The sequence below is a fragment of the Anser brachyrhynchus genome, assembly GCF_964034855.1.
Source record: "Anser brachyrhynchus genome assembly, chromosome: 15".
Taxonomy (NCBI): Eukaryota; Metazoa; Chordata; class Aves; order Anseriformes; family Anatidae; genus Anser; species Anser brachyrhynchus.
In genome coordinates this window covers 15835449-15862289 of record NC_137733.1, presented here as the reverse complement: position 1 = coordinate 15862289, position 26841 = coordinate 15835449, and the positions used below count along the sequence as shown (strand labels likewise).

At 48.1% G+C, this 26841-nt stretch overlaps 1 protein-coding gene and 2 long non-coding RNA genes across 11 annotated transcripts; 1 reads left to right on the top strand and 2 right to left on the bottom strand.

Annotated features, from left to right (window-relative positions):
* Positions 1–380: 380 nt before the first annotated feature.
* LOC308178352 lies at positions 381–4027 on the bottom strand. Its single transcript, XR_013939686.1, has 3 exons — positions 3092–4027; positions 2846–2959; positions 381–2674 (listed from the first exon to the last, which is right to left on the bottom strand). It is a non-coding gene; the product is annotated as an uncharacterized lncRNA (long non-coding RNA).
* Positions 4028–4063: 36 nt separating this feature from the next.
* On the top strand, positions 4064–13058 carry LOC308178556. Of its 4 annotated transcripts, none has more exons than XR_013939823.1 (4): positions 4064–4244; positions 8513–8605; positions 9044–9208; positions 10442–13058. It is a non-coding gene; the product is annotated as an uncharacterized lncRNA (long non-coding RNA). The 4 variants fall into 4 exon arrangements; XR_013939826.1 differs by lacking the exon at positions 10442–13058 and adding an exon at positions 9593–9743; XR_013939824.1 differs by lacking the exons at positions 9044–9208; positions 10442–13058 and adding an exon at positions 9593–9743.
* C1QTNF8 (C1q and TNF related 8) lies at positions 7202–18079 on the bottom strand. Of its 6 annotated transcripts, none has more exons than XM_080557395.1 (4): positions 17399–18079; positions 13067–13277; positions 9740–9980; positions 7202–8934 (listed from the first exon to the last, which is right to left on the bottom strand). In XM_080557395.1, exons 2-4 carry the CDS (start codon positions 13148–13150, stop codon positions 8387–8389), a joined length of 873 nt encoding a protein of 290 aa, XP_080413521.1. In that variant the 5' UTR covers positions 13151–13277; positions 17399–18079; the 3' UTR covers positions 7202–8386. The 6 variants fall into 6 exon arrangements, with proteins under 6 accessions (XP_080413521.1, XP_080413520.1, XP_080413522.1 ...); XM_080557394.1 differs by having other exon boundaries at positions 13067–13169; positions 17399–18077; XM_080557396.1 differs by lacking the exon at positions 17399–18079 and adding an exon at positions 15262–15620 and having other exon boundaries at positions 13067–13169.
* Between the last annotated feature and the right edge of the window lie 8762 nt (positions 18080–26841).

Below are 26841 nucleotides of genomic sequence, written 5' to 3'. Positions count from 1 at the left end.
CTCTATGACTCAACATGGCTATTCTAGCATCCCAAAGTAAGTGTGCCTGGCAGGGTTTTTTCCATGTTTCCTGCATTACATACTCCTCCCAGCCATGTATTTCCATTCCCAGCAGAGCCGTAAGGCTCTCTGCAACATATAATAAAGCCAAGGCATGCAGCTTTGTTGCCAATTTGGCACAGAAAGCTGCAGAGATCTGCATGGCAGGAGAAAGCAAGGAGGAGCTGGCACCCACATCACCTACTCCAGCAGTTCCTTTTATATTTTCTTGGATCTTGAAAGCAGCCGACAGCAAGCCTTGCACGCAGCGGGCATCACCGTGGCGGCGTTACGCTGCTGCCAGCTCGTTTCTCCACCCTGGTGAATGGCCTGACATTAGTGCATGGTCTGAGGGAGCATTTCTACAGGGAGGAGCAGGTTTCAGGGCCAGGTCCTGTCTCTGTTCACTGTTCTGCCTTTTCAGGGCTTTTTACTGGGGTTTGAAAGTCTTGACATTTTCCTTCCCCCAGGAGCATTTTCCAAGCTCTCCCCTCCCTGCTTTTAGGCAGGGCTGAAAGCAGAAGCAATGGGCACTCCTGGCCAGGCCACTTCAGCCTTGACAGAGAAATTCTCATCAGCATCACCCAGGGACCACAAAAAACAGTGGCAGACCCCCCAAAATCCAGGCACTGCTCTCTTCCCTGGGTGCTAGCGCTTGCCTGGACCTGAGGTCCTGAGGTCCAAGATCTACCCTGCAGGGTATGATTTACACTTCACCTCAGGGCTGTCTTCTCAGTCAATGGGAGAGCCAGAATTCTGCCTTGAAAAGGGATAAAAAGCAGGGACAGAAAACCAGAGGGGAGAATGACTTTGTTGGGTAATTGACTTGGATTTTTCCCTGCTTGGAAACAGAGCGGTGCACTCCCCTGGATACCCACAGCAGCAGCTCCAACCGTGCTGGCATTTTGCACTACCAAAAAAAAAAAAGAAAAAAAAAAAAGATCCAAAACCAGAGAGATTTGTGCGAGTTGGCTTTAATGCAATTTGCCCTGGGAGAAAGGAGTTGCAAATAGCATTAGCTTGTCGTGCCCGACGTATGGCAGCAACTGTCGGGGTGCCCAGGTCATCTGCAGCAGCTTTTGGTGAGAAAGTTTCCTCCTGTTTTGGAGAGGGGAAGAACCACGCTGGCATCACCAGCAGGCTCTGCCCGTGCTTATGCTGTGGCCAGGCCCAGTGCTACAAGGACACAACTGCCTTCAAGGCCTCCCCACAAAAGGATAGCTCCTGCCCTGTAAGGGCCACGCAGGGTGGATTTTAAGAAGGAACTCTTACCAGGAAGCTTCTAACTGAAGACCTGTTCAGGGAGGAAGCATGTAAAGCCTCACAAAAATGAGCAAAGGTGCACCAGGAGGGCAGGCAGCACGAGCCGCCCCAGGGAGCGCGCAGCTGTGCAGCCCTCCAGGTGCTGCTGCTTGAAGCTTTGCCACTGAAAGCTAAAAACCACGGTGGGAAATGATTGTGCAGGAGGGGAAGAGGAACCACCAGGCTTTGGCAGGGACAGCCACAGTTTGTGGCCCAGAGGGACGCTGGGGAACCCCCCTCTGCCATGTGCTCCCTCCCTGGGGACCCCAAGGGAGGAGACTGAGGGCTCTCAGCCCACCCTGGGGCACTCCTTGGTGTGCTCTGAAGTTGCACCCCAAGGGCTCGGGCAATGCCTTGCCCTTCCAAGCCTCCCACCCACCCCACCGACGGGCAAGGTCGCTGCAGACGCAGCATCTGCAAGCCCAAGGCTCCAGCCTGCTGCTCCCTGGCTTGTAAGTGGTTTCTATTTGTTCTAACACTTTCATCTTTTACCTGCTGCATTTTATCTAGTACTTTAAATCTTTGTAACTGAATAGGTTCTTAGTAGAATCATTAAGTTCCATTCAACTCATCTAAACACAACCCATTAGCTTTATTTGTTGCCTGGTTGCCTTATCTGCATTGATGTTATCTGGCTGTTCCTGTTGTAAAACAAAAGTTATGGAGAGGAAGAAACCAGTTTGCCGGAGGCAGAGCTTCTTTTTCTTACCCTGGCAGACAGGGAAGGATCCTTCCAGAAAGCGAAGAGGGGTGCAAACTCACCAAAAGCAGTCTCCGCACCTAAAACTAGGTTGTGAGCAGAGCAAAGGCAGAGGCAGGATTGCTGGGAGCCCCCTGCTGCAGCAGGTGGGAGCACTGCAGTGACAGGGAGGCGAGCAGCGTGAGCAGAGCCGGCAGGGCACAGCAAGGCACTGCGTGTCCGCAACATTCACTACGTGTCTGCAATGTTACGTGGTCTGCTGATAGCTAAGGCCAGGGTGCCAGAGGTGCTGCACACCTGCAGCTCGCACCTGCTCCGCAGATGTGCTCACATCACCCCAGACATGCCCAGGAAGAAACGTTCAGGTTTTAGTTTCACGTGGGCACTCATTTTAAGATTCCACTACCTGAAGATGGGATGCAGGAGGGTCATAAGGCTTCTAAAAGCATGCACTGTTCTCCAAGAGCAATGCCTTGTGCATCGTCAGGCCCAACGCAGCACACCCACAGAGGTGCAACGCTGAGCTGCTGCCAGGGAGAAGCACACTTGCTGTCAGGTCCCATCCCGAACACTTCCAGGCAGAAAAAGCATACAGAGAGCTGGAGTTCAGAGGAACTTCGCATCTGGAGTGAGCTGGCAGAACAGGGATTTTATCAGCCTCCTTTGGCTGGAAAAAAGCCCGATCCACAGCACCTCACAGCCTTCCCTGAGCTCCCAACCAGCCAGCAGAGAACTACGATTGCAGCAGTTACTAGGGGATGGCTTATTGCTGCAGGCTGAAATCAAACCAAGGAACGGGGTTACCTTTGAAGAGCACAGTTGAAAGACTTCAGCACAGAGCAGGATTTCAGGCACTGTGACTCCAGCTCAGAGAATTGCTGTAAAGCAGGGAGCAACAGCAGGACCAGCGCATCCTCTCTGCAGGACAGCACAAGCTGACAGTGAGAGCACCAGAAATAAGCCTGGCCCATGCAGGGGCTTGACAGGAGTTGAATTATTTCAGTGGTGAGCTCAGGGCACTGAATCAGGCCTCCCAGGCCCTCTTCTCACCTGTCTTTGACTACTCCTTACCATCCCAGGGGTGCAAGCAAGGCAATTAGCTGTGCTTCAGACTCCCTGCTAAACCTCCAGCAAGGGGAAGACCTACTCCTCACCTGCTGCTCTATTTGCTGAGAATTAGAAAGTGCTGTAGGAAGTGGTATCTGGAAGGAGATGATTTTTGCTTTGCAGCTCACTAAAGTAGTCCAGGGAGTCAATGAACTGGCCTAGAAGTTTAATCAACTTAGACGAGCCTGATGGTACAGAGCACTGGGGTCTAACACGAAGCAAGCATGCAAAAAATGAATAATTAGGAGAGGAAGCAGGGAGCACACAGAGGTTTTAGCTTCCTTACTGCCATTTGGCATGGAAAGCACTAAGTACCAGCCCAGTCACCAGCTCTGCCAGGTATAATGAGCTCTAATAGCACTGTAAGAGCTATTAACCCGTACAGCAGTTGTTTGTCACAGCCAGGTCTATAAACCCTTTATAAGCTCTTTCTAGAGAGTATTTTTGAGCGGCTACAGCATTATTTAAAGACTGCACAAGAAGGCACTAAATTCCTTAAAGAGCAAGAGTTTCTGTAGGGGCAGCAGAGAAGCTGCAGGGCCCGCTGTAGGACCCAGGAAGGGTCCTTACAACACCCTCATGCTCAGCACTGCTGCAGCTCATCACAGGCAAGGGGGACAAAGGAGAGATAGAGCACACAGAGCTTGGCACAACAAGCAATGAAATAAAGCAGTATTGCACCTACTAAGTGCTAAAGCAGAGCTCTCATCTGGAGTTCCTTTTTAGCACCTCACTCATTTAACCCACACAGAGCTCACTTCTCCTGACAAAACCAAACAGCTCCCTAGACTTTATCACTGCCTTATGTAGTCCCTCAGCTTGTTACAGCAGACTCAGGAGTGCTGTGAGTAATTTGCTGTGTCTCTATATAAAGGGGAGCTCAAGCACCACACCCCAGTGCTGTTTCTAGGAGAAAAAAAAAGAAAAAGTATTGAGGGCAAGAAAGCTTTAAGGAAAGTCTATACTATTTTCAGCTTATGAAGAAAAGATGTGTAAGCTCTGCTCAAGTTCAGATGATTCTGTGCTCAAGTTAAAAGAATTTTTTTTGTCAAGCCTGCAAGTGTGAGGATTTTCTCTGGTCTTACACCTACAGGGGGTACGTACTGAGGAAATGAGCAAAAGCAAGTCACAGAGCAATTACACAGCTAAGTAAGGGCTCTGCAGAAGTCCTACAAATTGTAATGTGAAGCTTCATTTGGTACAATCATGTAAGGAAGGAAATAAACGAGCATATTTAGAAGTCATAAGATAGACTTAAGCATGGGACTCAGTGGTGCAGATAGATCCCTAGTAATTACTGAGCTGTGCTGCGGGGTTTCTTATGTGGGGGTCTATGATATTTGAAATTGCAGCTGGAGATTCTTCATATGGGTTTTTAGTAGGAATTATTTCTTGTGGTTTTTTGGAATTTCATCAGGATAAAATGCTGAAACTTAAATCTACAGGGAAAGAGGCTAAAGGAATGCTGCCGTTCTCAGGTTTGCTCCTCTGCCTTAAGCCAGAGCTGCCTGTATTGTTCCTGGCAGATCCCAGGATGTCTTTGAAGGCTTCTAGGGATTGAGCATTAGTCTTTCCTGCTGCAGCCACCTCCAGGGTCCACCTCTCCTACTTCAAGTTTTTTTTAATGCTGCACATAAATCTTGCTCCATCCCCAGTGGATGTGGGCAGGTCACTTGCTTGCTCTCCCCATTCATCACCTTTTCACTACAAGGACAGGCGCTGACCCAGCGCGATCTTCCATGTGAGGTGTTGCTCTAGGGCTCTGATGCCAAAGACGTGAAGGAGAGGATGCTAGATGAGTTTGTCTCCTCCCTGTTGCCAAGGCTTGGGCTAATAAGTGCAAATATAGGACAGATTTGAGGTCAGAAAAAGAAAGGTAAATTGACTTAAACTCTGTTTTAATCTTCCTATGCCAAGCAAAGGAAATTCTTGGGAGTAGCTGCTTCTCACTTGATGTTTTCCATAATCTGTTATTTCTGCTGTTACAGAAATTCTGTTTCTGCCTTTACAACTCCTTGTCCAGGCTTTCAACAGACTCCTCTGCTTCCTTGATTTCTGGTCCTGTCCCAGGGGCAAGGAAGATTATTTTGGCAACTTGATTTATTGATGCCTTGTACCATGGGGACTTTGTCTTCCACAGGGGTTCTGGGGTAAAAGACACCTGTATGAGCTAATGCCTGTTAGTAAAATGCACTTGGGATTTATAGTAGCTGAGGCAGTTTTGTCATGTCCATGTATTGCTATTCTTTGAATGATTTGCAAAAAAAGTATATTTTTTTGATAGATCCCTGATATTTATTTCAAAGTGAAATGTACCTATTTAAGGACAATTATTAGAAAAAGAAATAAATGTGTTGTATTTCCTTTCCATTTAGATTTAAGCAGTAAACTCCCCTGCTTTTTTCTTCAGAAAAAAACTTGAAAAATTTTTTTTTCAAAGTTTGGTGCTCCATGTTACGTGTAGCTGGGGGGAAAAAAAAAAGGATTTTAATTCTTCCTATAAAAGAGGCTCTGGCAAGCTGCCTGTATGTTGATGAGCAGTTCTGAAATATTTGTGCTTTAGATTTGGCTCATTAAACTTCTCTAAATAAGGATGCTTGTCCCAGCCCTTGAAGTTGGGGGGGAAAAAAAAGATGGATTCATTCAAAAGGTGGCAGTAGGGATGTTTTTGTACATCGTGCTTTTTTAGATACTTCTTTTTTTTTCTCCAGAGAGCTCAGCAGACTGAGACTTCTAGTTCTTTGATAATAAAAGTGACTGATTTGAATAGTGTGTGCAAACCAATAACCTTTTTTTTATTATTTGAAAGGTTATTCTGCACCAGAAACCGATGTGGTTTTAATGATTTACTTGCTTATAACCCTGACATATCAGTCAAGAGCATTTTGAACGTGTCCTATCAGGGTCTCTCTAACTGTGTCTCCAGGTGTTATGGAGATGCACAGGTATAGAGATATAGAAATATTGATTTTTGCTTGCTTCCTGGTAGAAAGTAACTTTTCCAAAATCAGTGTGGGTTGAACATAAACATGCACTGGGTGTTTTTTTTCCAGAGCTGGATTAGGCCCTGTCAATAACTCCAGCTGGGCATGACATTTTAAGAGGGCTGGATCACTTTTTTTTTCTTTTTAATTATAGTCAGTGCAGCGAGCTGTGGATGGGGTGAGCCGAAGCTGCACGGAGCCGCTTGATGTGCGAGGAATGTTGGGCAGCCCTGGCAAATAACCACTGCTCCACCGCAGGCAGCTCGTGGGGCACGGCTCTCTGCAGCTGCAAAATCTGGGTCTGCGCGGGGAGTGAGTGGTTCAGAGGTAGGGAAAAGGCTGGGGAAAAACAGTTTGGAAATGCCTTCAGAGAGTGCAGTGGGAAGGCTTCTGCTGGTGCCTGTTTGCTCAGGGCTGGCACCTCCCTGCTAGTGCTCTCAGCACTAAGTGGCGAGCTGCAAATAAGCAATGCGGCCATTAGGGCTTTTACCATCACCCTAATGGAAACTGCTGATTAGGAAGCTTTTTTAGAAGGGACAAAAAAAAAAAGGAAATGCTGCTGTGCGGTGTGGCCTGATCCAAGCAGCTGGGATATCTGACAGCAGGTCAGTGAAGGAAGGATCTGTGTGAAATGCGCTTGGGATTTTAGAGCTGTGCAAGTTTCCCAGTTTCCCTTCTTAGGGCTGCAGCAGGCTGTAATGAAAGTAGGAGCAGACGTGATATTTCAAGGCTGATAGACCCCTTCTCATAACGCATTTACTTTGTAGATAGGCTACTTAAAAATTCCTATCTTCACTAAGACTGTGAGAGCTTAGAAAGATTTGATATTTATTTTACAGCAAGGGGTCATCAACTTCTCTGCCTCCCTATCCTGATACTCAGCAATGGCTGTTTACTGACCTGCAAAGGAGAGGAATTGAAGGTTTCAGTCTGGAGTTCAGTTTCTGGAACCCTTTGGTGTTAAAGTAAAATTGCCACCTGACATGATAATGTGGGACTGAGTGTTCAGCCTAGTGCTTTTAGCCCTGTACTGTGAAAAGCATAAGGAAGCGAGATAAACAAAGCCAGTGTATTCAAAGCAATATGTTTATTTCAGCTACTTTTCTGAATAGCTGTGGATAGGTGAGGCACAGCAGTGAAGCAATTTGTCTAGCAAGAACTTATCATGTATCCTTCATACAAATGGCTTGGGATGCAAACAGGAGACTGGGGAAATGGGGATGGAGGTACTGAGGGAAACAAGGCTTCTTGCTGTTACATGCACCTTTCCACTGTTATATCAATACCTTTTGGGGTGAAGAAAGGAAACCAAATCCCCTGAAATATTGCTGTTGGTAGAAAAGCACCATTTTTCTTCCCAGTTTCCTCCTCCAGCTGCCAGAGATGGTGCTGTAAGATGGAAGTTTCCAGACACCAGGATGGCCTCAGGCTCCAGCTTGGCCATGAGCACTCACAAATCAGGTCCCATGGCAGAGCCTGTTGTTTTCCTTAAAAATGGAAATGAATGTGCTCCCACCTGTGCTGGGTGTTCTTGTGCAAAAAGTTTTGCTAGCAATATAGCGGTCTAGAAAAGTTATGGCATGTGGCTGCAGCTGTACTTAAAACTATGCCTCAAAGTATTCTCAGATCGATACGCTGTTATTTATGTAATTCTAGTATTATGCTCTCAGAATGTGGTATTACATGAAATGGAACAAAAAAAAATGTAATTTAGCGTAAATGTACTGTGCAAAATATTCTTAATACTGGTGTGTTCTTGCCCACCTGAATGGAGCAGACCTGGTGTAGGTGCTCTTATTAGCAATAGTACACGCTGCAAAGATATAAGCGTTGTTTTAGGAGTAGATGCATTCCTTAACTAGCCACCAGATTACAGGTGTCTGAAGATGACCATTACAGCCAATTCAAAATGTCTTCCAAAGCAGAGCAGCCGCTATATTTTTTGCTTCCAACTTGGCAGACTTCAGGGACGATCCTGGGGGTCATACAGGGCTGTACAACTGGGGCCTTCTGTGCTTTATCTCCAGAGCATGTTAAGGGTTAAACTTTCTCTGTACTCATAGCTTGCATCACCTTGAAACACCACCGCCTCCATCCACATAGGTGTCCTTGGCATGGCCAGACAGCCCCATCCCCATCTGCAGGCCAGGAGGCTGCCAGCTGCAGTCCTTCCAAGTGGAGCTAGACATGTGCATTTCTACGAGGGAAGACACTAATGCCCTGCCAAAGCTTTGAGCCTGAAGCTGAAGAACAGCTACTCTACAGCTGGCTTGATTAAATGGCCATTGAAGATGATGTAAACATCAGACTCCTCGCTGTAGATGGCATTTTCTCGCTCCCGCTTGAACATCCGCACCCAGACCTCTTCTCCTTCCTGCAGGTCCAGCATCAGGCTCTGGCTCTGCATGATGCTGCGGTCGCTGGGCTGGGCGTAGAGGATGGCCACCTCCTTCTCGTTCTTCATCAGGTGCAGGTAGGTCTCCTTGAAGTTCCAGGTGTGGACGTTGAGGCTGAAGTAGTAGATCCCTGGCACGTAGCAGAAGAACTTCCCTGAGAACATGTTGAAGTGCTTGTAGAGGTTCACAAACTCAGTGTCAAAAATGACTTGCTGGAAGTAGTCTGAGCTATGAAGGGGCTTTCTCCGACCCACTGAAAAAGCAGCATAGAGCTGCTTGCAGGAATGGCCCTGTGGGCCAGGCTGGCCTTTCTGGCCCTTCCGTCCATTAAAGCCACGTAGACCCCTCTCTCCTTCCTTCCCAACTGCTCCAGGGTACCCTTTTTCTCCCATTTCACCCTTCTCACCTGTAAGCATAAAGGAAAACCTTGTCAAACACAAGCATGTGAAGTCCAAGCTGCAGCTACCTTGTTGGAGTGTGCCAACAAAGCATCTGCTAAAACCTTGTTTTCACAGCACAAATATCTGGAAGTGCCGGTCAGACACCAGCACCCTCCTCATTCTCAGAAGGATAAAAATGCCAGGTGAAAGCTTGGCCACACTTAGTTCATGGTGCTGATGCACAAAATAATTCTGGTAGTGAAACTCCATCACCTAACCAGACGATTTACACAAATCCAGGTAAATGCACAGCCTCTCTGTGCAGAGGTTTGGGTAAGAAAAATTGCAAGTCTCTTTTAAAGTTTGATTTGGGTCCGGGTGATGCTGCTGGGTTTGTCTGATCTGAGTGTCTCTGCTCACAGGACCCCTGGCATGTCTCCTGTGTTGTATGCTTAACTCTTATTTGCTTACCTTGCCAAGACGAAACATGTAAAATAGAAAAAGTGGGTGACCATCTTTCCTATTTTATTCCTTATTCTACTGTCTTTATTCTTTATTCTACTGTTTAGTAATTTTGTGATAACATTTGCGTCTGTTTTAGTGTGATCTAACTCAAGCTTCCAGCAGTTCAGATTTCTGATGGGTTAAAGCCTTTTGCCACTTCCCACTTGTGCCTACTTACAGCCCGTGCCATGTCACCCCTTGACCTCTTGGGTAAATGAATCGGATGAGTTTCTTGGTGCAGGGAGAAGGAGCAGCGCAGCCTGCAAAATGAAGGTGTGCGAGTAAGACGCAGACAGGGTGTTTATCACGGTAGTCACCTCTACCCACCTTTGAGGATGGTGATATCGATGGTGGGCTGGACTTTGGGTAACGAAAAAGCAGGGTCGCTGCTCATCCTTGTGTACCGCGAGGAGATGATGGAGACGGGCTGCTCGGAAGGCCCGCAGCACCGCACGCACGAGAGGCGCCGCGCTTCCCGTCGCGGCAGGCCCTTCTCCAGCACGGCGCCGACGCTGGCGGTGGCCACCAGGAGCAGGAGGAACACGGTGCTCATCTTCAGCTGAGCCAGCTGGACCGAGCAAAGGAACAAATGATTAACGTGGCAATTCAGGTCAGAGCTGCTGATGGGCCATCTGTTAATCTTGCCGCAAGGTGCATTTCTGATTAATTATTAGCTTATCTTGTAGTGGCACCAGGAGACTCCAGGTAGGAAGGGTTCCCCCCTGTGTACTGTTTACAAGCAACGGAAAAGACTATCCTCATCTCACATTACCTACAGTTGAAATATCTGTCAGGAGACACCAGGTAAACACAGGAAAAAAGCCTGCGGAGATTAGGAACTACGGCTGAGGTGCTTAAAGATGTAGCAAGCTCTGATCAAGGTGCGCTTGCTGTCTGGCTGTTGTCAGAACTGTCCTTGGAAAGGCACTGGGTAAAAAAAAAAAGCTTTACTCAACAGTTTCTTGCTCTGCTGTCCTGAAAAATTTGAAGTCAGATGAAGAAAATAAAACCAAACACTTTTTTTTTTAGGAAAAAGCTGGTGGAAAAATCAACTAAAGAATAAAAGCATTTCTCCATTAAGATTATCTCTCAGCCTCTTGCTGGTAATCCCTTTCACAAAGATCAAGCAAGTGGTTTGTGGCTTTGACCATATCCATTTGCTTTTTCTAGCAGAATTCCTCTGTTTCCTATTTTAATTTTTCCATTGTGCAGAATGTAGAGCCAAATATATGCAACAAGCACAGACTGAACTGGGGCTTGCTCTGCCCAAAACTGCTAGTTTTTGAGATTGTCCACTGCATTTTCAAGAGATACTGGAAAGCTTCAAAGGCCCTAAATACTGGATGAAATGAACAGGCAGAAAACGTTTCTGGTGGTAAACTGTAGATGAGTTTTCCTCTAGCTCCCCATCACCCTCCTTCCTAGGGAGGGAGTGGAGCTGGAAGCAGGCAAATGCTGCCTCATACCATGCATAATTAGTGTCATTCTGCTGATTGCAGCGGTGTTTCATACAAGACGTATTTTGGAATGATGCCTTTTTGGACCTTATCCAAAGTCCAATTAGTCAGATGGACTCTTGTTGACCTCGGGCTGGGAACAGCTCTTACAGTTCCTCTTCTACCAGCTTTTATTCCTGGAATAGGTAGGAATGGTAGTACCTAGATCTCCTGGCTTTCAGAAATGGCACAATGGACGCAGGTCCCATCTGTATTTTGCTGAGGGAGGGGATCCTACTCTGCAGCTATACAAAGGCTTCACGGGGCACAAAATGGACCAGTCAAGAAAATTTGGAAAAAAAGTATCAGTGTGGGGCAAGATACTTGGATTGTACAGGCATTCCTGGGAGATGTTTTCTTCTAGTTCTTGCTTGCCCCAAAAGAGCTGTCATTCACACCTTTTATTACTTGGTGTAATCTAGCTCTCTGGAAACCTGATGAATACTTATTAGCAGTGATATAATAACTTTCCTTCTGACAGCAGTGAAAGTTCTTTCATCAAATCTGTCATAACTTGAAATGATCTTTCTATTCATAATTGTACCTTATTCTAGGTACAAGTCTGAGGAGGGATTAATACTCCTTTATATCAGTGTTCAGGGCCTGAATTCTCATTTTCATTAAGTCCTTTTTAATTTTCATTCAGTCTTTAAGCTATCTTTGTGCTGCCAACCAGGACCAAAAATGCAATGCAAGTCTAAATGGACAGCAGGTCATAAATAACCAGCCTGTACGTGACCAGAACAGAAAGTTTGCACTGCAGAGAGCATTTTGGGTCCAAGTAATGTTTCTGGGGTCTCCTTTGCAGTGATTAAAGCTTGTACATATACATAATGGTCTAAGGAAGACCATGTGTTCACTCGGAGTCCCAGGCACTTGGGGCCGATATATCCTACATGGGACTAAAACCTATTTAGTCCTTTGGAGGGTGGGTAGTCAATAACCTAGGGATAAAGTATAAGGCATTTGATTACATTATCTGAACATTAAAACCGGAGGATGTAATTGCTCGTAATACCTTCATGAAGGAGAAAGAGCATTCATTAAGAGGAGTATTCATAATGGGCGGAAGACAAAGGCTTCATAAATATGAAGAAATTAATTCGACATTTTTATAGGCCATTATTCTGCTTAAGATGAATGACTTTCCTATTTTTAGAAGTGACTTAAGGAAGAAAAGCCTGGGTGAGAAATCAGTGCTCAGGTTGTGCGTGTTTTACATTGCTGCAATCCAAGCGCCCATTGAGGAAATCATGGCCGCTTGCATGATTCATGAAGAACAATCACCCAAGGTCTTGGCTAGAAATTGCATTTGGAAAAATGAGGCCAGCCAGGCACAAATCCAGGCAATTCACGGCAGCCTAGAACTGACACACACACACCCTTACACCACATTTTCCTTCGTGGTTTTACATTCCCGAGCAGCACAATCTTCTAGAAATGGTGTCAGACCTGTGAATTTGAGACCAACCGAAGTTTTGTCTGTGTGCATGTATCTGTTGCTGTCCTCCCTGTTGAATAAAGTTTGGTAAGGCAGCATAAACACGTATGTGGTTGCAAAAGCTCTGGTTAGTTGTGATTTCAATGATATATGCGAATAAACAGATTCAGATTTACAGCTTGCTCATAACAGTCCAGAAAGGACAAAAGAAGTAAAAGAGGGAAAGTGGAGAGAGAAGAAACTGAGAAGGCTGAAAGAACAAAGCATCCAGCAGTATGGGGTTCAGTCTGAAAGGCATCCAGCATAAAAGCAGAGATTAAGTGGAGGAAAAAAACTGAAAACAGAGGAATCAAGCATGCAACAGGAAAGGAAACAAACCCAGCAAGGCTTTCCTGGTAACAAGACTATGCCAATCTGAGAAAAAAAATGATTTAAGCCAAATTTCAGAGGCGAAGCAAATATAACTCTCATGGTAGGGAAGTCAAATCTGACACCTTAAAAAAAAAAGTTATAAGAAGGAATATGGAGCTCAGAAATTAAGATCTGTGAGGTAAAGTGAGCAGTTGGTTTTGGACTTTTTTTTTCCCCTAAAGATAATTATTGCGACCTTATTTTGTCAAACATGGTGGTGATGGATTTGACTTCAGCGGAGCAGGTTTATCTTCAGAAGACAGCAAGCAACGGACTCGGCTTTGCTCCGATACGGCCGTGACTCACCGGCGTGCAGGTCCGTGAGGTTCTCTGCCGTGCGTCACGCAGGTCCCCGCGCTGGAGGGACATCCATCCTCCTGCCCTCGCCATCCCACGCGCTCGTTAGTGCCTGAAATGATGCATTAGTACCGCAGCGAGCAACCCGCGGCTGCAAAGCTGAGCGTGCTCCTCCTTGGCCATCCTTCACGGCTCCTCTCCTGAGACAGACAGGAGCATCCTGGAAGCAACAGATTAAAACTACAAGTGTAAAGTATTGGCTTCGCCTTCCGCACTGGGAACCTGCGAATCACAACCAGTTTCGGTTCAGCAATCTTGTTTTTCCCATCAGGATAAAAAAAAAAATAACAGATGACAGACACACAGGCATCCTAATGGCTAGGGGAAGCTGGTCTGCTGGCTTTGAAAACTCTGGAGTCCATAAATGTTTCACCTGAGAACAAGAAGAGGTTCTCAGCCCTCCCTCTCCCAAAACCACTTTTTCAGTTCAGCTTCTTTGGCTCTTCTTTGAATTGGGTTCATTTTGATAGAGTTGATGGACAATTGAGGAGTCTGAAACATTTCTGTTGAAATTTCTGAAAAGCTTGCGGCAACATGCAGAAAAATGTAAGATGTTTTGATGTTTCTGATGCTTCCTGCAAAGTGCTCAAGGAGCAGGAAGCTTGCTGCAGGGCCGGGCGTCCGGCCGCTTTGGTGCAATATGCAATGCCAAGATAAATGACTTGCTCTTCCCAAAACACTCTTGAGCCTCCCACTCCAAACCCATGAAACAGCAGACAGGGCCAGCAAGCAGGACCAGGATGAAACCCAACAACCAAGATACTAAGAAAGAAAAAAATCTGCATGTGATTAAGTGGGCATATTGAACAATATTTTCCCAAATTTATGGATCATAAAATGAGACATCTGAACCTGATGAAAAAGCAGTTAATTTTGGTGAATTTCTGGTGATGATGATGGCTGGATATTAGTTGTGTTCACTGTGACATTAGAATATATGTTACTGTTGGAGAGCTGTTTAAGTGTAATGGAACTGTACTTTATACTGACTGGAACTGTACTTTAGCTAACGTTTGAAAACGCTTTGATTTTTCTGTCCCTTCCCTTCTGAATCTGAGTATAAAGACAAGGTTAAAATCCAACTAAAGGGGCTGTGTGCAGGTATTTCTGCCTAGCCCAAAGCAAGAAGAAAAAGTAAGTGGAGATACCAGCCTGCTTGCATTAAACTCAAGCAGGACTGTTGCTTGGACCCTCCTGCAAGGCTGGATCTGCCCCTCCTGATGGCATTGCCAGTACAAACCCTTGAGAGGCTGCTGCACGGGCAGCGCCCGGGCACTGCACTCGTAAGGATGCTCTGCCCAAGCCAGGGATGCTGCTCTCTGGCTACTGCCACCCTTAGTGCCAGCCCAAACAGATTAAATGATGCATTTTTGCTCTGCACTGACCTTGGAAGCACCCCAACTCAAATGCAATCCAACAGGCATTTCATTTACACATCTTTTACCTTCTATGGACAGCCTGTGCTGAAAGTGATGGCTTTCCAGTGACACCTGGCCCTCCTGGTGTCTACCACCTAAAAAAGGCAAATTCCTTCCATGCAAGGCTTTGGAGATGCCACAAACCTGGGCTAAGGAAGGGCAGAAACCATTAGTTTCAGTCCAGGGAGTTAAATGATGTGATGCTTTCTTCCCGTGTGCAACTTCTTCTGTTTAAATATATTTTCTTGACACTATTACAGCTAGAGAGAGCACCTTGATTGATTTTTTTTGGTTCATGATTGAGTTTAATCTTGTAGCTCAAAGTAGGCAGCTTATGTATGAGGTGCATTTGCTCATGCAAAGCTTTTTAATGATACTGTGTACCTGAAGAATTTTAACACTTCCATATAAAGCAACACATCTGGGCAACAGGAACGATAAGAAATCCCCATAATATCTGCAAAAATAGCTTACTTGCCCTGCATACAGAGGAAGTAAAAGGAAGCAAAGCAAATCGGCCTGGGAGCGGGACCAAAGGGTTTTCCCCCCAGTGTGGGGTTGGTTAGCAGGCTGAGCTCTAATCCTAATCAAACCGTAGCAGGTCACCTCGAGCACTGCAGGCAGCCCCTCGGGGATGTGTAGGTCTTGTCCTTTGGCAGACCTCCATTAACCCACCCCAGCCTGTGTTTTCACTGGGTACGTGTGCGGGTACAAGTGTGTCCTTACCTCGCGGGGTTGCTCGGAGATGAAATCCCAGCCACAGCTGTGCCGAGCTCACACGCTGCGATAGCAAGAGTTCACGAAGCAGAAATTGTTCTTGGATCCCCGAGCTGCACTTTAAATTTCTGCTAACATTTTCCTTCCTGTTATTGCTATGGCTTCACTTGGAAAAGCAATCTATGACTATCTTCTCTCTAAATTCACGGCGCACAGGACAGCGCCAGCCGCTGCCCGTTTTAATTAGTGATAAATCTGGACTCAAAACCCAGGAGGGCAGTTAAGACTAAAACCCTTCTTGTGCCGCCGAGATGGAAAACACATGGATGCGTCAGCTTCGGACCTCGGCATCATTCCAGAGACGGAAATTATTCTGCTTCTGCTTTTTTACCTTTTGTCTCCTTGCACGCCCTGAGCTCCTTGTTGCCCCAGACTGCCTCATATCGCCTGCAGCAGGAAACGAAGTGGCGCTGGAGCCACTTTTGTCTGGACACTGGACTTCCTCTTGGAAACAACTTGTTGGGGATTTTTTATTTTTTTTTCTCCAGCAGGATTTAAAATTTCTTCATGAGCAATTTATTGTAGAAAAGCCCAAACCACTGAAGGAGCCCGCACGTTTTCCAAGCAGCACTGCAACAGTGACGACTTGGCAGTTCTTCTGCCCACGATGTCAGCGCTGCCCACGGGGCTGCTCCGCTCCGACACGATGCTGCAGAGATGCTCGGCTCGAGCTGAGCATCAGGAGCCCTTCTGCAGCCATGGAGTGACTTGAGGGCTCGCAGACAAGAATATTTGGATCCCAAAATGCAGCATGGTTTAAAAATTTCCACTGTCAGTAGTGGTTTGCAGATGACCTCCGTTAACGCCCTCTTGTCTGCAGTGTTTATACAATGAGCTGAAGCAGAAGCAGAAGAGGGGTTGGGAGCACTGCTGGGGACAGTTTGAGCCCTGCGGGTTGTGAGCAGGCTGGGAACGGAGGCAGGGATGGGGTCTGGCCTCAGAGAGGCCCAGGGGTGTTATCTGCATCCAGTTTGGAATGGCTAATGGGGACATTAGGGTAGTTTGTGGTTTTTCTGGGTATGTTTTTATTTTGGGGTGATTTCTTAGCATGTGCCTGTGGGAGTTCAGCCTGGCTGAAGTCCCCAATCCCTCTGCCCAGGAGGAGCTGCACTTGGTGCAATGCCCATGGAAACATGGGCACCCCCACCCCATGCAGCAGTGGTTCACAGGCTTGGGAAGAGGCGAGGACCCCAGGCACAGCTCCCTTCCTATTGCTGCACACATCTGGCCCCCGGAAGATGTATGAATTTAATGCAGGTGCCCTGCAAGCGCTCCGTGGGAAGAAGGTGTGTCTGCGTGGAAATGCTTGTGTGCACGTGGGCACCGGCATCTTCACATGGTGCCGCCTTTCCTGGTCTGCCACAGGCAGTTATCACACTCATCTTGGTGCAAACAGGGAGCAAAGGAGTTTTGCTGGCTCCTGAGCAAACAGCTCTCCATTTCTCTTTCTCCTCTCCCCTGCCTGCTCCGCCGAGGCCAGGCAGCTCCTGGAAATGGCCCTGCCGGGGCTAGGCGGGTCCCTGACTGCGCGCCCGTCCCGTGGCAAGCCCAGGCAGTGATTCAGCCCCGCGCTGCCGCCGCACTGACCCGCTTAAAAATCACTCTCAGGGCAGCTTCTGGATGGAGCAAGTGGCCCTGCCGAGGTAGAAGCACCAAGGCTCCCTTGCCTTTTCCACCCAAACGGCAGCGAGTCCGGGACTTGTCCCCTGAGCCTCAGCCGCCCCAGGGACTGGGCTGTCCATGTCCTGGAGCGCTGTGATGTCCCCGCACCTCCCCGCTCCATCCTGCCCCAGCTGTGGCACCGTCCCCGTCCCGAGCACAACCAGACCGAGCAGCAGCGTTCGTGGGTGGGTACGGAAACGAGCAGCCTTAGCAGGAGCAAACTGAAGCTCGTTCAGCAATAACCTGGCCTTGCACTTACTTGCTTGCTGCAGCGAAGCAGAAAAAGCCAGACGAAGCAGCGAGGGCGAGAGACCACCTCTGCATGACTCACCCGACAACCTGCTTCTGCAGGGTGGGAACACTTTGTTCCCTATAGCAATAGTATTTTTTTTTTTCGCAACTTATTCAGACCCATTTAACTTACCTTGTGACTCAGAACCCCGTCTCTTACTTCCCTTGCTGTTGCTTAGCAGGATGCATAATATGAAAGCTGCTGTTCATTCAGGAGTTTTAGTCCTCGGCAGCTGCTGCAGCTTCCTAGCTGGAGTCCAAATGAAACACCGAAAGTCAGTCCGGCTCTTTATGAAACCCAGCAGCTAGGTTGTTTGCAAAAGCTGTTTTTTTCTTGTTTCTTTGCTTGCATCAACTTGTGCTGGGTTTCTGTGCTTTTGTCCTGCTATCGTATCCCTAGGACTTGCAGCCAGTCTGTCTGGGTTGCACGGTGCCTCTCACAATGGTGGAAATGAAACCCAAAAAATTTTGTGAATAAGCGAAAAGAAAAAAAAAAAAAAGAAAAGAAAAAATCAAAAACCACAGACCCAAAACCACATTCAGTGTTTGAGCCAAGAGAGAAAGTGCTGGGATCACATGGAAATAATTTTTCTTTGGGAGATTTCAGCATCTTCTTGGGCAGGAGAAAAAAAAAAAAAGAAACAAAATCAAAGCTCTGGCTTTTGTGTATGAGTTGATGAGTTGTCGAACTAGCAAAAGCCTGTAGAAGGGGTGCAGCAGTGGAAACTGCCTCTGTGGTGATTTTGGGGGTAGGTGTAGGTACTGGCCATGGGGACAGGGAAGGTGTCACCCTGCTGTCCCTTGCACCTCCCTGCTGAAAAACAAAAACGTGGCTCTTTGCTTCTATAGGAGCAGATTTGGGGCTAATGTCAGGAAGGTGATGTGCAGCTGCAGTATCTTCCCACCACAAAAGTATGTCGATTTCCCTCCCCGCTTCAAAGGTTTCGGGGATAAAGCTTTGTGCCAACCCCCCCCGTGGAGGGATGCGCTGAGCATCAGCATCCTACGAATGGCAGTGGAAGGGAAGGTCGCACTCTCAGGGGAGGGCTCAGGGGAGGTTTTGGGGCCATCTCCAAAGGAGGCTGAGTTGTGGGGAGCCCAGGGAAACCACCAACCCCATCCTGCCCATGCTGGTGCAGCCGCAGAGCAGCATGCAGCGCCTTATGCAGCGTGCAGGTCCCTCGGGGGGGCTGCCAGCCTTGGCTCCCACGCTGACAGCAGCAAGGAGGCTGAGCAGAGCACAGCCCCGTGGCAGGAGATAACTGAGGATGTGGCACAGGCTGCTTTGTCCAAGGGACTTCTGAGACAACGAGGCACAGGGGACAGCAGGAGCAGACACAGGGGTTCAGAGTGCCCTGAGCATCAGGCATCTCCCGGCCCCACAGTGCACTGCCGGGCTCTGATTTCAGCACCTGCACTTTCTTAGCAGAAATTGCAAACTTGGCCATTTCCAGCCCTTGGAAAAAAAAATACATTGGTGGCTTTATTTAAAGTCAGGTCTGGCCTCATAGTTTGATTTTTCTTCTTCTGGGTTTCTTATTTCTTTTTTTCCCTCTTTTTTTTTTTCAACTGCATCCCATCAATTGTAAAAGAGGAAAATAAAAAATGTGAGTGTGCTATGTAGTGCAAGCTCCAGCATCACTCCTGCAGTAAAGCTCAAAAAGGAAAGCAATGCCTTTGATTGTCCTGTGGACATCAGGAGGGGAGAGGTGTGTTTTGTCCTCTCGCAGTGCCCTTCCCTACTTCGGGTCACAACTCGATGCTTTAAATATCCCCCCCCTGCAGTCATCCAGCTCTGTCCTGCACCAGAGTACAGCATTTGGACCTCACATGGTCCACGAGGGCATTACCCCATACACTGGCCAATTTTTGCATTTTTTTTTTTGGTATATCACCTGTCCCTGATACCTCAGAGCCTTGGTCAAAGGCAGGAAGACAGCTACCATGGTAGATAAGGGCTTTTGCACAGCTTTGCAGAATTAAAAAAAAAAAAAAAAAAAAAAAAAAAGCAATAACCTTTAAATCTGTAGGTGGACCTGTGTTATATAATGGAGAACGCAAATTGCTTGCAGATGACTTATGTTGGGAATGTTTTCATAGTCGTAGTGTTAAATAAAACTAACAGGTGATTGAAACAGACTGCACCATGATTTCTTTGTTAATTCAAAAATCTGCAACCAGAGGGTTGACAAGGGAGGACCAGGGGCTATCGGAGAACAAGGGCTGCCCCTGTACCAAGGGGAAGATTTACACATGGCACTGGCATCGTGCTCAGAGGCGCTGCTAGAGAAACGCAGAGCTTCGCTGCTGTCCCAGCGTGACCCCGAGCAGCGGCCAGCTCTCCATGAGTCACCCTGCAGAGCTGGGCTCCTCCAGCCCAGGCTTCCCGGACCACCCTCTCCTCCTGTCCATCCCCATCTCCGTCCCTGTCCCCATCCCCGTCCCCATCCCCTTCCCCTCCCACCCGCAGCGGTTCCCAGCCCAGCCCTGCACACAGGGCAGGAGCAGGCAGTGCCGGGCACAAGCCGTTGGGAAACGGGCACACAGAGGCGTGCACGTGGCTGCAGCCTTTCAAAAGCAGCCAGGAAAAGAAAATTCTTACTCACCCTTTTTTTTGGAGGGACCTTAAACAGCTTCTAAGAAAAGAAATTATTTTGCCTCGCAAACACCAACCAAGAGCTTAATTTTATTTTTTTATTTTATTTTATTTATTTATTTTATTTGGCAGATCAGTAACTGTAGCACAGAGGTTCGTTCTCCTTATTTTTTTTTTTAGGAACTGAGTCTGAAATTATCCCAGGAGGGAGCTTACAGCTCCACTGGCCTGCGTTGATGGGTCTGCTTTCTGTGTCTGCACCTCGATGCGACACCCCACAGCCCACACCTGGGGGCAGTTGCTGACCTCTCCCCTCTCGCTTAGTCCCACAGAATCACACAGAGTCCAGAAGCAAATATCTGGCATCAATGTCAGTGCAGAGGCACCACGTGGCTGACACCGATGCCTGGTCAGGCTTTGGGTCTATCTGCCTCCCAGAAGCATGCTGCAGAGAGTTTTCTCCCCGTCTTTCTTTCCTTTATCATCTGGCAAGTATTTATGAATAGTACGTAATTAGTAAATAGTATCTATTAGCCCTGCTGAGACATAGGATCGCCTTTGCATCAGGTATAGCACTGCAGCCAGAACCAATACAAAGAGAAGTGCAAAAGACCACGCCGAGGTGCTCCAGGCAGAGGGACGGAGCCCTGCAGGTGGCCGTCCAGCTCCTGGCTCTGCTGCTGCAGGGTGCTGGGAAGGTCCCGTGGCCCCGAGATGCCACGTCTCACCTCCCAGGCTTCGTTCCTGTTTTCAGGTTTCTTCAGGACAAAAAAAAAAAATGTATAACTGGAGTGCAACTGGGCAGAGCTCTGCTTTCACAGGGGGATGTGAGGCAGCCTCTGAGCTTGTTTGCATGGCTATAAAAATAGTTTATAGATGTCACTCAATAGAAAGCGTGTTTGGGGCTCTGAAAATGATCTTAGCTGGCGAAAAACTGTACAAAACCAGTTTATATGAGATATTTTAATTTTTACTCTGAAACTTTGGACAGAAGAAAACTGTTATGGTAACCGGCGTCTGGCATCAGAGCCAGTCTCTCCAGATTAAACAGGTTTTCTGCCTCTTAAACCGACAGCCTCCTTTTTCTAAATAGTAATCGTATTCAAGGAAGGAGGATATTTCTGTTTACACACTTGATTTATAAAGCTTGGCTTTTGTGCATGCAGGGAGCAAGGGAAAAAAGCCAGCCAGCCAGTTTGCAGCAAATTAATAAGAAAGTCGGCGTGCGATGCGGCAGCGAGGTCAGGGCGCAGCGGGCACAGCTCCTGCTCCCTGCTAGCAAGCGCGGGACCTGCCACGAGGGGTGCAGGAGGAGATGAAACAACGCTCTGCTACGAAATGCACGTGCCTACGGTGAATTTAAGGGCCTCAGAGCATCGGCTGGCAGAGCCACGGTTTTCTTTGAAGCCTCGGCATGCTAAAACAGGTCTGGCGTATGGGGAAGTGAATGCTTCTAATCACTTAGCCCACGAAGTGCTGAGGTTTCGGTGAGGGTTCTGGCGTCGCGCTGCAGGAGCTCTGCCTGTGCTCGAGGTGCTCCCTTGCTCCCTGCCCAGAGATGTTCCCAACGCTCCTTACACTGCTGGGAAGGGTTGGAGCACCAGGGAAGCTCACGTGGGTCCTGTGGGACCCCTGGGTTTTCTGGTGCTTTGGTGGCCCTGGGGGCTGCGGGTGTTGCTCTGTGCCGGGCGCGCCCCAGCAAACGCGCCGTACTGAACGGCTGGGAGTGGAGGCAGCTCTGGCACATGCACATACAACCTTCGCTCCAGGTAGCCGATGGTCCTGACCCTTTGCTGAACCCACCATGAGCCCTACAGACACCATCCTCCCTGCAGCCAGGCCCCAACCCCTCTGCCCTCATAGCCCCGAAGGGCGCTGGGGACACCCGAGCAGTGCACGCAGGCGCTCAGGCCCGCTCGCTGTTCTCCAAGTGAAGGCACAGTTTTGTTTTTTTTTTTTTTTTTGAAACCTTTCCAACGCACACTATATAATGGCTCAAGTTCTTGACTTGTAACCAGCTCCTTAAACAAAAAGGCATGTTTTATATGGATTTTTCCATAGCGCTGAACTCGGTGAGAGGGACGGCTGTGTGCTCTCTCTCCTCCCGCCCGAGGCCGGGGCTCTGTGCCATGACAACATCTGCATCACGTGGCGGACACACACACACAGCTGATTCCTATGGAAACATTAAATATTAAGCTACGTTTCCTTCTGGCTTTCTGCTGGGCTGTGATGCTGGAGCACAGCAGTGCCCTGGCCCTCACAAAACGGCGCTCCCCGGTGCCAGCGACCAGCACAGAGGGAGGCGGCAGGCTGCGTGCAGAGGTGGGATTAATGCCTCGACTGTGCTAACTCCGAAACCGAAACGGAAAAAGTGAAGAGAGCTCTCTGTGCCCTGCCGCGTCAGCCAGGGAAGAGTTTTCAAAGCCTCTAATATAGCAGTCCCCAGCCAATAACATGATTTAATAGAATAAAGTACGTATATGTGCGTGCGTGAATGTGCGGGGCTTTCAAACGGCCAATTGTACAAAGCCAAAAATAATTATGAGTAAATTGGTATTTAAACAGCAGCATGCGAATGATAATTGGGAACTGCTTAAGAATAATTTGCTAAATAACATGAAAGCTATGATTTCACAACAGAGCGAGAAAATATTTACAGTTAAAGCCTGCTTCTGAGGGGAACAGAAAGCTTTCTGGATGGGAAGAAATGCTGAACACAATAGGTGCCGGGGAGAAGTGGGTGGCTTTCCCCAGGCTGCTGGAGCTGCTCAGGCAGAGCAGGATTTGCCAAGGGGAAAGGAGATGACCTGGAGAACTGCAGGTTAATCAGCCTTGAGGTGAAGCTGTCAAAGGAACAGGACTGATGATGGTCCCTAATGAAGAGCTAACGAAGGGCAACGCGGCCAAGGCTGATCAGCCAGGACTGGTGGGGAAGAGAGTCCCCAGACCTCATCGCCAGTCTATATTGCAAGCTTACTCAGTGCAGGTACACAGACTTTGGAAAAACACCGGTTGTAGCCTCTTAATTAAAAAACGAACGTGATGCTAACTCAGGCTGGCACGGAGAGGTCGGCAAGCAGGTTTGCAGCAGGGTGATGAGGAGGGACGAGCTGTCCCGCCGCCAGGACTAACGAGGCACGACATAATGAGGCCTGATCACGATGAACCGGGTCTGCCTTGCCGGGAACCTGCTGAATAACCAAGTGATGTTCTTAAAATTCACCACAGCTGCTCTGAGCTGCGACATTGATTCATCATTAAAGCTCATCTGCAAGCTGTCAAGCTGTAGACATTTCAGGCCTGAAATCAGACTTTGGAAATCTTGAAAGGTTTGAATCTCAATTTTGAGGCAAGCCTTTGTTAAACAGAAATGGGACTTCGCAGTGGTCATAAATAGCACATCCATCTCCCCCTGCATCCATCTTCCTTTTGCATAAAAAGCAGCTTAGTTTGGCAGAATAACCTCTTAGACAGGACTTAGGGCATAAATTCATTTTAAACCATGGTGTTAGTGTGATTAGCATTAGCTAATCTTACAGGGCTTTAGGTACGTGCTGGGAATGCTGCCCAACCCTTGCATTGGCCTTACCTTTGGGGACAGCAGCACAGGTTTGGGGACTGCTCTCAGCTTCTGGCTGATGGTGGGCAGTGTGTTTGCTCAGGTCTGTGGCACACACCGTGGAAGTTGCACATGAAACATAAAAGGTGGCTTTCCTTGTTCTGTGAATTTTCTCTAAAAGCCCATTATTTAGAGTAATATTAGGCAACGAGCCCTAATCCTACTATTCAGACCCTGCAGCTTCCACCCAGGTTGGACTCTTGTCATTAACCTCCATCCACGTCTGCTGGACGTTGTGTGGGGAGGCAGGGGGAATGTCACTGCGGGCAGAGCAGCATCCACTGGCACCCCCTGAGCTGTCTCCTATCAGGAAGGCCTTCACCTGCATCTGCCCTTCACCTGCACACAAGAAGTACAATCATCTCCTTCGGCTCCTCAGCACAAACCGTGCTGACAGGGGACATGCCTCAAACGCCAAGCCATGCCTCCTGCACTGGAAGCAGCTGCAAGAAGGAGCCAGGACCTTGCCCAGGCGGTCTCTGGCCAGGTGGTCATGGATAGCAATGGAAAAAAATATTTACTCCCATTACAGAATGTTTTTAAAGAGGCTGACTGGTTGTTGCTGGCTAGCATCCCCTTGGAAGTCCGGAGTGTCTGGCTAGCTGCTGACCTGCTCGGCACCGAATGGAGGGCTGGATTACACCAGGTGCCCAGCCTCGCCAGCAGCAGCGTGTGCCCACAAAGCTCAAGTCTCCTTCCCCAGCTGCCTGAGACAGGCTCTGACACAAGTACATGGGTGGTCGGGTGTCTCGCTATAACTGACAGATTATTTTGCAGTTGACATTGATGGGACGAAATGGCTGCCCCATTATCCACATTTCCCAGGCAGTTCTGGAAACTGGATGAGGAAATTAGGCGTACAGTTAGAGACATGTTACTTAAAAATCTGAGCCGGTGACAGACCCAAGTCCAAATAGCCGAGCCCAGAAGGGAGTCCTTGACGTAGCACCAGTGTTCAGTGCTCAGATAGGTTCGTCACAGCGACTCTATTTGTTCAGAAACCAAAACGAGCTGAGAAGGAAAATATTTCTCTTTGTTGTTTTGTTTCCAGAACAAAAGAGACTTTTGATTTTTCACTTTAATTTCTTTCCCAGTTTTTAGATTACTTGTAATTATACGGTGCCGAGCAAATAAATGGTGCTCTACCTTTTTGTAAATGACTTGGAAGTTTGCTTTAATCCCTTGGTAGGGTTCACCTGGTATGTCATTCATCACGCCGCTGCTCTGTGTTCCAGCAACTGGGCTCATTTAATTTGCTAGGCTGAATGAAATAGCTTTACCATGCCTACTTATACAGAAGTAATGATGGGTAGAGCCCCGTAGCACATAATAATTGCTATTTTCCACAGAGCCCGCATGCATGTTCGCAGAATAATCTTTAGAAAGTTAAAACTCCTGAGGGAGAGACAGGCTGTGGACAATGGAGTAGAAATGATGGACGGTGTTTTTCTTCCCAGCTTTGTTTTGGAGTCACTAGTTTTCACCTTTAAAGTGGTATTTGCTGTTTGGCTTGCTGGGCTGTGGGACACCCCGCCGCCGCTCCCCATGCACGGTAGGGCATCTGCTGGTCCTGTCTGCTGTTAACATTTAAATACCCAGCCTGGGTATTTGGAGGATTTTTCCAAGAACAAGGATCTGTGATTTAAAAGTGGGAGCAAGAATCACACATCTGTGTGAGAAAAGCAGCAATGAGGCAGTTTGATAATTAAATAAAAAAATACAAAATATGCTGTGTAAACAGTCTTGATGCCAGAATTTTCTCTGCCCTTGTGTTACCACTCCTGAGTTGCTGCAAATCCCAAGAAGAAAGTCTTTGCTTTGAGAACTTTGTAACCGAAGGAAGCAGAGAAAGGGAAGTCTGCAGGCAGGCGAGGGCAGAGATGGGCACAGAAAGCTGGGACAGCCCAGGCAGAGCGCGAAGTGTCCCTGCACGCATCCTGCTCAGACACCAGCCGGTACTGCAGTGATGTCTGCATGCTCCTGCCTCACATCAATTGCAGAGCAAAGTACACAGGTCTGAATCTCTCTCCCTGGCATTTTGGTTAATGCTGATGATCCTTCCTACTTGCCAAGGCAGGAGATCACCCTGACGGCCCTTCCAGCTCGACAGCCACACCACTCATTAAGCCATGAATGCATCAGACAGCGATGCACATGATTTTGGCAGCAGGGAGTGGTGGTTTTGGTTGGTCTGGCATAATCTTGGAGATTACTCTTTTTCCTGCTGGTTTGGGTCTCATTTTTAAGCAGATGCAACGTTGTCAGTAGGGTAAGACCTGGGTGGGAAGAGCTCTAGAAGAACAGGAGCAGTCTGCGCAGGTGGGCCAGCCCCAGGGCCAGCCACACAGATGTGCTTTGCCTGCTGGCTGCCAGACCAAGGAACTCAGCACAGCACCCTCTATCCACAGCTAGCAGTGGCCAAAAGCATCATTTTTCTTCCAGCATCCAGACAAAAAGAGGGAGAAGAGCAGCATGTAGCAGTGATCAGCGGGAGTGCTTGACATTGACATATATCAGGAGTATTTTTAGCATCCGAGCGCACTTTTTCTTGGCCACATCATGACACCCGAAACCACTCCTACAACATCAGTCTACGGGTAATCGTTTTATGACGGCAGAGTGAAGGCACAGAAAGGTTAAATGATTTCTTCCCGTCTGCGCAGCACGACTGCAGCAGATCTGGGAATAAATCTCAGGATCTCCCCCACCTCCCACTGCCTCCTTGGAGGCTGACAGCAGGCCGGCACTGGTTCAAGGGCTCGCTGCCACTTCTGCTGCTCTTTAGGAGGTTGAATGGAGACACTTTTGCAAGGAAGGCAGGCAATGCATCATCTTGGTGACAGTGGCATTCCCAGTGCCCTTCCCAGCTTGTCCAATGCCGCTCGCATCCATCATCAAATGCATCTCAGCACTGTACTTCCAAAAGACACCACAGTCTGAGGTGCACAGTGGCAGCAATTTCAGAGCAGTCCGAGGTAAGAGGTGACAGAGAGCACCGGGGACACCTCAAAGTGAGGGCGAGAAATGCACATGTTCCAAATCTGAACCTCTTCTCATTGCTGAGCAGAAACTGCACCACTTTTTTTCCAGGAAAAGACTCATTCAAGCAGTACTTCAAGTCTACAAGGTACAAATGCTCAGAGGTCAAACTTGACTGAATTGGGGCCATCAGAGTCCAGATCCATTGCGGCAACGCAGCCTCGGCACACCTCTGTGGATCAGAATGGGCAGAGGGCTTCGGTGTCTCCCAGTGCCAGGGTACAAAGCTGCCTGAGCTCATCAGCCCCCCACTGCATTTCCACCCATGGAGCAATCCTAGAAGCAGCCCTAGACTTCTATGCCCATGTGGCAGGCAGGG